Genomic DNA, 11413 nt, shown 5'->3' with positions numbered 1-11413 from the left:
ATATTTTTCGTTTGTAAGACAAACTTTTAAAAAAAACGTTGAATTTCAATAGTCTGAATACATAACTACATTTTTTGAATTTTTAGGACTTGAGGGAATGCAGTGGAAAATCCACTCCCAAACACACTTCATTTCTTGGTAGTTTATTTGTCTGTTTATTTTTTTATCTTACCTTAGAGACTGTTAGATTCTGTTGGGGTGTATTTCTGATATATCTTATATATTTTTCGTTTGTATATCTATATATAATATATTTCCCATTAAAAAAAATAGCATACACACTTCTATCTAATAGAAGCCATTAACTCATTTTCATACATGCACCACCATACACATATAAGCTTGAAAAACATCAATTCAACACATGTAAATGGTTCACGTTTTTCATTTCATGTATATGCATTTTGAAAACAAGTACATTATTTCTACAGAAAAACTGTAAAATACTGATATATAAAACTAGAATAATGTTTTTATGATTATAATTTTTTATGGTTAATTATAAATTATGTATATTAAGACAATGAAGTTAATGATAAATTTATAATTTTCAATTGAAGTATGTTATACGATCAAGTTCATTGAATTTACGACCAGTCAAAAAATATTTTATGTGGATATATATATATATTTTCCAGCCTTAATTTACAGAATGAAAATGAGGGAATTATTCAATTTAGGTTAGGATCATTAAATTTAAGATTCTAATAGAAATATCAACAATTATTTTGCATGAAAATGAGGGAATTAATATAGTTCATTTGTCAAATCACTTTCACATAATTTTTTTTGTAAGCAAAAGGTATCCTCTGCGCGCAACTGAAGAGATTAATCCTTTCGAGATAATAAGGGGTTGACCTCTCCCAACAAATATTTCTCCATACGCACTGGCCGGAGATCGAGCCCTGGACCAAATAGTTAAGAGACTCAAGTATCTACCACTTATACCTTTCACATAATTTAGTTTCCGGTGTGTGGTCACCAAGCAAAGATATCCAAAACTAAATTTGGCAAAAATAAAAATTTGTATCAAATTATTGTATATTAAATTTGGCTATAAATATTAATGTTACATTCCTTACCATTTCATACAATCACACTTTCTTTACTTTCATTTAAACAAACCATTTACACTTTCCACAAATTCTTCATTGCATTGATGAAACAATATCAATCATTCATGGGTTGGTTGCTTATCTGTATGCATCTTTTGATCTTCCATTTTCCATCTTTCTCTTCTTTCAATTTTTTATGTCATGATGATGAGAGCTCTGCTTTGCTTCAATTCAAGTCTTCCTTCACTATATATACTAACCCTTATTCTGCTTACGGTGAACCTTTTCATCTGAAAACAGCAACATGGAAAAATGGCAGTGATTGTTGTTCATGGAATGGTGTGACATGTGACACCATATCCGGTCACGTTATTGGTCTAAACCTTGGCCGTGAAAGAATTAAAGGTACGTTACATCCTAACAGTACCCTTTTCCATCTTACACACCTTCAAAAACTCAATCTTTCTTACATTCATTTCCTTGACTCTCCTTTTCATTTTAAGTTTGGTGGGTTTCTAAGTCTTACACATCTTGACTTGACTTATTGTTACTTTAAAGGTGAAGTTCCTATTCAAATCTCACATCTTTCCAAATTAGAATCACTTCATCTCTCTAAAAATTCTGAGTTAGTTTGGGAAGAGATCACCTTGAAGAGGCTTGTACAAAATGCAACAAATTTAACAGACCTTTTTTTGGATGAAACAAATATGTCTTCAATAAGACCAAACTCCATGGAATTGATCTTCAATCAATCTTCCTCTTTGGTTACACTTAATCTTAAACATACATTTTTAAGTGGAAAATTCAAAAAGAGCATTCTTTGTTTACCAAATATTCAACAGCTAGATATGTCATGGAATGACAACCTTGAAGGCCAACTTCCAGAATTGAGTTGCAGCACTTCTCTCAGAATCTTGGATCTCTCAAGATGTCCATTCAAAAAAGGGCCAATTCCTCAGTCTTTTTCTAACCTAACACACCTTACGTCCCTATATATTTCAAGTAATAATCTTAACGGTTCAATCCCATCCTCACTTTTAACTCTTCCACATCTAACTTCTCTGGATCTCTCTTACAATGATCTTAGTGGTCAAATCCCAGATGTATTTGGTAGGATGACCGAACTTCAATACCTCAATCTAGATTCTAACAATTTACAAGGACAAATTCCATCTTCATTATTTAATTTGACTCAACTTTATTATTTAGATTTCTATAATAATAAATTAGAGGGTCCCTTACCCAACAAAATTACAGGTTTCCAAAACCTAACTAATTTGAGATTAAATGACAACTTACTAAATGGAACAATTCCTTTGTGGTGTTTATCCTTGCCATCTTTGATAAAAGTAGATCTATCAAACAATCGACTTACAGGGCATATCAGTGATGCATTCTCATCAAATTCCTTAGAGGCACTGTATCTAAATAACAACATGTTACAAGGTGAGATTCCAAAGTCCATTTTCAGCCTTGCAAGCCTACGAGACTTGTGGTTACATTCAAACAACTTGAGTGGTCTTGTCAATTTTCAAATCTTCTCCAAACTTCAAAATCTGTCATATTTATCCCTTTCATGGAATAGTCAATTGTCACTAAACTTTGAATCTAATGTCTATAATAGTTTTAATCAGCTATATTTATTAGAATTAGCTTCTGTCAATCTGATCAAATTCCACAAATTACAAGGAAATTTCACAAATTTGAATATTCTTGATCTTTCCAATAACAAACTTAATGGAATGCCCAATTGCTTAATTGAAACAGGTGACTTGCAATTTTTTAACCTCTCTCAAAATCTGTTCACGTCAACAGATCAATTGATTGAAATGGCAGTGAACAATAAATATCTCTCTGATATCGATCTTAGTTTTAATTTACTGAATGGTGACATCCCTTTGGCAGTTTGCAATATAAATTCTGAACTTCAATTTCTGAACTTGGGACACAACAATTTGAGTGGTATCATTCCACAATGTTTTTCAAATTTTCAATCCCTTCAATTTTTGGATCTACAGATGAACAAATTTCAAGGCCTTTTGCCTAAATCTTTGTCCCATTGCAAAAGCCTCAAAGTTTTAAATCTTGGAAGCAACAGATTAGAAGACAAATTTCCGGACTGGCTTCAAACTCTACAAGATTTGAAAGTGCTGGTTTTGAGAGACAACAGGTTCCATGGTCCCATTTCCAATTTAAAGATCAAACATCTATTTCCAAGTTTAGTCATTTTTGATATCTCGGGCAACAATTTTAGTGGTTTTCTACCAAAAGCCTATGTCAAAAATTATGAAGCCATGAAGAATGTTACTCAAGTGGGTGGGGATAGCAGTTTGATATACATGGATGTCTGGTGTGATATTCCATACCAAGAAGCAAAATGCACGAATTCTGTGACTGTGACGACAAAAGGGATCAAAATGACACTGGTGAGAATTCCAATATTCTTTGTAAGTATTGATTTCTCCAGAAACAAATTTGAAGGAGAGATTCCAAAGTCTATTGGAGAGCTTCATGCACTCAAAGGTCTTAACTTCTCCCATAATAGACTCGTCGGTCATATTCCCCAATCCATGGGAAACTTGACAAACTTGGAGTCTTTGGATCTTTCCTCAAATATGTTAACCGGTGTGATTCCTGCAGAATTAGCAAATTTGGAATTTCTTGAAGTCTTGAATCTTTCAAATAACCATCTTGTGGGAGAAATACCTCAAGGAAAGCAGTTCAATACATTTACAAATGATTCATATGAAGGAAACTTGGCCTTATGTGGATTTCCCTTGTCAAAGAAATGTGAACCTGAACAACATTCTCCATCTTCAGCCAACAACTTTTGGAATGAAGAGAAATTTGGATTTGGATGGAAACCAGTGGCAATTGGATATGGATGTGGATTTGTGATTGGAATAGGCCTTGGTTATTTTGTGTTTTTGATTGGAAAGCCAAGATGGCTTGTGATGATATTTGGCGGTCAGCCTAAGAGAAGAGTGAACAGGAGGAGGACAAGGGTGAGGAGGACCAATGGTTTAACCATGAATCAGATGGTGCAAATGTCATAGTTTTATTTTTGTGGTTATTTTCTCTATTGTGTGTTAGTTTTAACTTTCTGTTTAAAATAAGCTCGATGTGACTGTGACAATCTTGTCACTCTTATTTTATCTAGCTAGTTTGATTTTTAATTGTAAGTTTGTACTCTTGAGTTAGTGCTGCTTTATATGTGCCTGTCGCAACATGTGTTATTTAATAAAATTCCGAGTTTATATTTATGTTTAGTAGCAATTTACTGTCTGAATCTTTATTAGTAGTACACTACAGAAAGTGTTTGTAAGAAATCAACATTTAAGAAGTGTGCATATTTGGTGAGCTCTGAGCAATCAGCAACCAAGTAGGCTACAGTTAAAAGCTCTAAAATATTTAAAACAGATCCTTTCTTTTGTATTTTCAGTGTGTTCTGGCCTCTGGGTACAACATAGGGAGGATATCAATCACTGATTGGTAGTAAAACTCGTGCTTCACTTAAAATTAGTTTTCTTTATCCAATGGACGGCGCATAAAAAAAAAATGAAGTTGTGCAGTCATGAAAATTCTACTGCATAGATATGCAGAACAGATATTGCAACATGTATTAAAATAAAATCGACCGTATTTACTTTGCGATTGAAACATGGAAACATCGATATTGCATTTGAACTCCCCCCATGTGTGGCTTCTTTCAATTTATAGTGTCTGCACTGTCATGTCGTACATCAGGTGCATTGCTCGGTTCTGACGACATGACAGCGCAAACACGATAAAGTGAAAAAAGCCGTAAATTGGGAGAGTTCAAATGCACCTCCATCATTAGGAACAATACTATTTGGAGATAAAAAATAAAACCAACGACTTCCAAGTCTACGTAGACGACCAGGAGACAATCAATAAAGTAAAACACATTATCTTACCTTTCTATTTTCTAATGTAGGGCCCAGATCACACGGAAAAAAATTAATGGGAGACAATCATGCTCTGTAGGACAACGACTCATCTTCAAAGCAATGTCAAAAGACTTAAAAGTTAAAACAATTATAACAACGTAATAGATGGTCTAGAAAATGAATAAATTTTCTTAAGAATAAAAAATAAATGGTAGTATAAGATGATAAGGTGTCGATGTGAGCGTATCTTAGTAGAGGTTGAGATTTAAACTCGGAATTCTCCATTTACTCATCGTAAGAGATGAAATTCTGACCATTAAACTTCTTGACAAAAAAGAAGAGAGCCCGGATAGATGGCAAATATGATGATACGAAATTCGGAGAGATAATTTCCAATTGTTGAAGTCTCTTTTTCCATTTTTATAATAACTTTAGTATTGATAGTTTAGCTAAGACGACTACATGTGTAGCTAACTAGTTCCACTATCTTAGTTCTGTATTAAATTATAGATTTGTTCTTCACCAATTTTATTTTATTTTAAAATATTTGTAAATAAAAAATATTTATACTCATATTAATACAGGAGACTATTTTTTAAAAAAATTTGTATGGGAGACCATCTTCTTTGTAATTTTTATGCGAACTTATATTTTTACACATGTATTAATATGGTGGTCTTTTTTTTTTTTTGTTAAATTTAAAAAGATACTTATATTTCTAGTCATATATTAATACGAACACACTTTTTTGTTTGTGATTTCTATGGGGACCCTTTTAACTCTAATTATATTAATAAGATAAGATTCTTTTTGATAATTTTTGCATGGTATCATTGCTAATCAAAAGAACAGACATCCATTTCCAAGCTTAATTATTTTTGATATCTCTGGCAATAAGTTTAGTGGTCCTCTACCAAAAGCCTATTTAAAAAAGTTTGAAGCAATGAATTAATGTTACTGAATTGGAATACATGATCATCTGAAAAAATCATGATGAATAAGCTAATTTTGTTACATTAGATGTCTCGTAGGATTCTAAAGAACAACCGACTGAATGGAACTTAATAAATTGGCACTACATTTAGTGACCAACTGGGACTCCTCTATTTTCAGTTTAATAATATTGCAATGATAAATTCCAATCACTAAGGGGTGTATTGGATTGAGATTTCATGAGATTTTAAAAGATTTTTTTATGACAAAAAAATCTTGAGGTATTCAATCGAGACTTTTACAAAAGTTAAATAAATCTTGTGGTATTCAATTAAGATAAACACTATTTTTTTTTTCATGGCAACAAAATCCGTTCGTATTCAATTGAGATTTAGTACTAGACTTTTTCAAACTTTCCAAGATTTTTTACTTTCATCATCATTATATCCGTTCTTCTTTTTCTTTACCTATCAAATATGTTTTTTTTGCAAAAAAACATTTTAAGAAATTCTACATCTTTTTTACAAACTTTTGATTCGTTATAACTTTTTACACCAAAAATATTGTTCGTTACATTCATCTGCTTATTTTCCCATCAATGGTGGTAGTGATTTTTATTTGTGATTAGAAACATATAAGTAAAAAAAATGTACGGTTTTTTTTTGTTTAAATATTTGGATTCCAAAAAAATATATAATTTCTTTTATTAAAATTTATTGATTCTTTTTAAATTTTCCTAATATACAAAAGTTTTCTAATATATAAAGTATTATGAAATCTTGATTGTAAAAAATCTTTTGAAAAAAATCTCTCAAAATCGGGAGAAGTTATTATACATAAGTGTAATCCTTATGCATGGTACATAAGTCAATAACATCCATTAGATTGAGCATCCACATGTAATAATCCTAGCCAATCTCAACTCACACACTCACACCTAATCTCACACCCCCCAAATTTCTCACGTACCCCCCAAATTACTCGCGCACCCCCCAAATTTCTCGTGCACCCCCCAAATTTCTCATGCACCCCCCAATTTCTCGCGCACCCCCCAAATTTCTAGCGCACCCCCCAAAATTTTTCACGCACCCCAGATGACTTGTGCGCCCAATTTTTTTTTAACCCCCCATATTTCAAGCCTAAACCATTTTGCTGTGGGAATGGTTTCAAAAATATACACTCCAAAACCATTAAGTGCATAAGATGGTTTTGAAGTACAACCTATAATTAGAATCATAATTGTTTTTTTTTGGTACAATTATAATCATTATTTAAAACCAGTTAAATGGTTTCAGATAGTTATACACTAAAACCATTTGTATTGTAAAATGGTTTTATGTGTGTTTTTATGGTTTCAAAAATTCTGGAAACCATTATGCTGGTTAAATGGTTTCAGATAGTTATACACTGAAACCATTTGTATTGTAAAATGGTTTTATGTGTGTTTTTATGGTTTTAAAAATTCTGGAAACCATTATGTTGGTTAAATGGTTTCAGATAGTTATACACTGAAACCATTTGTATTGTAAAATGGTTTTATGTGTGTTTATATGGTTTTAAAAATTCTGGAAACCATTATGTTGGTTAAATGGTTTCAAATCACAATTATTGTTTGTATTCTAATTATAGGGTTGTACTCTAAAACCATCTTATACACTTAATGGTTTTGGAGTGCATATCTCTGAAACCATTCCCACAACAAAATGATTTAGACTAGAAATGTGGAGGGGACCAAAAAAATAAAATTGGGGGGCAAAAGTCATATTGGGGGTGTGCGAGAAATTTTGGGGGTGCATGAGAAATTTGGGGGTGCATGAGAAATTTGGGGGTGCACAAGTAATTTGGGGGGTGCATGAGAAATTTGGGGGTGTGCTAGTAATTTGGGGGGTGCACAAGTAATTTGGGGGGTGCACTAAGTAACTTATGCATGGTGCATAAGGATAGCTTATGTATAATAACCAATCCCCTCAAAATCCATTCAAATCATGTGTTAAAAATCTTGATTGTAAAAAAATCTTGTAATTTTTTTTTTAAAATCTCACAAAATCAATATAGTCCAACAAAATCTCATAAAATCACCAAGATTTTTTTTGCAAAAAATCTGTCATAAAATCTCAATTCAAGGAAATCAATAAAGGGTCATTATTTGCTCAAAAAAAAAAAATTATCATAAATATATGAAGTGGAAGAAAATGTGGAAATGACTTCCAAGTCTATGTAGTATGTAGACGACCAGGAGACAATCAAAGTAAACACGTTATCTTACCTTTCCAAGTCTATGTTCAAATTATCATTATTACTAGGGGTAAACCCATGCGTTGCACGAGTTTGATTAAAATATATAATTAAAATAATTTTATAAATAAAAAATAATAATTGTGATAACTATAATCACATATAGTTAAATAATATATATATTATTTTAAAATATGATTATATTTAATATTAGTATATGAGTAAAAAAAAAGTTGTTTAAAAATATTAGATTTTTTATTAATTTATATCGTAGTTTGTTTATATTTTAATGTAATAGATCTCTTATAATATTTCATAAGTTTGAAAGGATGTATCATTTTTTTATTTTATTAGTGTAATCATATAAGATTTTAGTTTTCTTTATATGAGTTGCAATTTTATCGTCAAATGTCACTTTGTTTTTTATTTTTGATGTATCCCTTATTTTATTATTTTCAATAAGAGTTGGAGGTATACCTAATTATACTTGTAGACAATATTGCTCATGAGAAATGTTAAAATAAGTTTTGATTATAGAATATGATTCATATATGGTGGCTTTGACTATTTGTTCCACGTGATCTCATTTTTTGAAAATTATGTATCAAATAGCGTATTTGCTTACTACGTTCTATGCAATTTAAAGTTCCAAATAACTTATCTACTTACTCTGTCTTGGAGTTTATTCTCACTTATTCACTTGGTGAAATTTTATTCCAACTTTATTAGTCCCAATTTTTTAGTCTATTGTTTGGTTCACTTTTATTTTTTTTTGCTTGGTCCTTTTGTTTTTGGTTTGTTTTTCTTTTTCTTTGTGAGGTTTGTGTCTCTTCAAAATTATTGTTAGTTTTTGTCCCTCTTATTTAATATTTTCTTGAACATTTATTTTATTTTTCTTATTATATTATATAAACTTAAATATTTGTTGTTGTCAATATATAAGTTTGGACGAAGATTTTATATATTTGAATTTAGGTTTAGTTATTTGGTTAAGGTAAAGAAAGTCTTAAAGATGAATTTAAGATTTAACATGTGTCATCTTCTTATTTTCTTAAAAAAATGTCATCTTATTCTTTTATTTTCCACTATTTTATTTTCAGCTGTAACGTAAACATTCTTTTAGAATATGTACTTAATTTATCCAAAAAGTTATATTATTATATAAATTAAATTAATAATTTTTGAATTATTGGTGAATTTTAGTTGTGTGTAAATATGTTTAAATATATGTGTGATTATATTTTCTAAATGTATGTAAATATATTTTAACATCTACGGTTTTAATAATTTCTAAAATTTATTTTGACAAATGAGCATCAACAATTTTTATTTAATAATTTTTGTCTTTTTTAATTTAATTTAGAAAGTTTTTAGTACAATTCTAAGTGGAGGAAAAAGTATTTAGCACAATTTCTAAACTAACATGTTTTTAGCACAATTCTTTTCATTGATTCATTTTATGGCCGTAAGAATAAGATGGCATACGTAGATTAAAATAGGACCGTCTATTAAAATTCATATATATTCACATTGAACCATCCAGATTTAGGCAAGTGTTATACTATAAATGCATGAAGATTATATATTTGGACAACCTCTAAGTCAAGTTGAATCAATATACTTCTTACATGTATTACAATTATAAGAACCGTATGATTTGAGTGTCAACTACAAAAAAAAAACTTATTTTAATTTCTACTTTGTTTTTGTTTCTATATTTCTCTTGATCGAGATCAAGTAGATCACCTACACATTGTAGACAATATAGTATTTAAAAATGAGACACATATTTATATTTCTAAATTATTTGGATTGTCCTCTTTTAATTGAATGCCTCCAACATCAATATACCCTCGATCTATATAAATTTTAAGGCACTTCAAAATCAATAAAAAGAAGTCTCTTTTATCCTCTTCAACTTATTTACATGAAAAAAATTAATTATATTCCCATTAATCAACAATTTTTTATACAAATCTTTTACCTTATATAAAATAATAAATGATAAAGAAAATAAGAAACAAATAAGCTAAAACATTAGACTAATAAAATAATAAATGAAAAAGAAAAGTTGTCTAATTACAAACATTATATCAATTAAAAAAAATGATGGTTTACAAACTGCCATTAGAGTTAAATACACATCCTTACATGAGGTGTCATTTCATAGGCTTTATAAGGAGCAAGGATGCAACGTAAACAAAAATAGAAGTATGTTTTATCCCGTTCTCCTCCTTCACATGAAAAAATAGTCATATTCATATTAATCGATTCAACTCAAAGTTTAATTAATCATCGAACAAAACACCGGTTGATATTTTAAAAAATATCCAACCTAAAAAAGAAATATAAAAAATGATTAGAGATGTTCCAAACTCAGAGTAATAGAAAAATTTCAAATTAGCCCTGACAACAAATCAACCCAATTAAGATCATGATCAATTGAGAGCAGTCATTCGCAGTCAATACAGAAACCATCAAAGAAGGGAGAAACAAATCAAATTAATCCAACATCCAATCTAGTCCGGTTCAAAGTCAACCAATCCAAATCGTACCAAATTAAATAAAATAAACTACCAAATAAAATAAACTTCTAACATCACCCCTCAAGTTAAAGCTTAGTAAGCTTTAGCTTGAGGGGTGATGTTAGAAGTTTATTTTATTTGGTAGTTTATTTTATTTAATTCCGTGCCATACCAATCAAATTGAAACCGAAATAGAATTGACCAAAACCATATTCACCAATTTCAACAGAACCACATGACCCGAAAAACATATAACTATAATTCCCAAACTTTTGGGAATTCAACTGCGGAAGTGACGAGTGGTTCAAGGTGGATCGAACGATGCTCTGATACCATGTTAGAATCAGAGATACAAATAGGAAAAGAGAAAGACGACTAGGGTTTCAATAGAATACCAATAGCTTAACATTACAAAAAGGTTACTAGAGAATATATAATAAAACCTAATGGACTCTAAACTAACAGGCCCAATAACATAAACTATTATTTTATTATCTAACAAACATATTAATAGGCAACTATCACATATATGTATATCAATTTCTTAATCAATCACATGTAGACATACCTGATATTCTAAGAGGTTAGACACCATCACCTACCAAGGACAAAAACCAATATACTTACGATGTAACTATATATATGCACACAATAACTTTTAAATCAATTCAAGACACTATAATGTGTAACTATAACATATGGAAGGTGAAGATGCATAACTTTTTCTCATGGAGATGTTAGACAAAGAAACCAT

The 11413-nt window shown here is 30.2% G+C and overlaps 1 protein-coding gene across 1 annotated transcript; it reads left to right on the top strand.

Annotated features, from left to right (window-relative positions):
* The first annotated feature begins 1029 nt into the window (after nt 1–1029).
* Nucleotides 1030–4318, top strand: LOC123921376 (receptor-like protein 7). The gene has a single exon (XM_045973892.1). The coding sequence runs from the start codon at nt 1067–1069 to the stop codon at nt 4109–4111; it is 3045 nt and encodes a 1014-aa protein (XP_045829848.1). The 5' UTR covers nt 1030–1066; the 3' UTR covers nt 4112–4318.
* Nucleotides 4319–11413: the final 7095 nt, after the last annotated feature.

This window comes from Trifolium pratense, linkage group LG4, assembly GCF_020283565.1.
Source record: "Trifolium pratense cultivar HEN17-A07 linkage group LG4, ARS_RC_1.1, whole genome shotgun sequence".
Classification (NCBI taxonomy): Eukaryota; Viridiplantae; Streptophyta; class Magnoliopsida; order Fabales; family Fabaceae; genus Trifolium; species Trifolium pratense.
Note: the sequence above shows the minus strand (reverse complement) of the source record. Positions and strands in the feature narration are given on the sequence as shown.

What these genes read in the sequence shown, in the direction of transcription:
- LOC123921376 (XM_045973892.1), top strand. Translation starts at nt 1,067, where the DNA reads ATGTTACATTCCTTACCATTTCATACAATCACACTTTCTTTACTTTCA.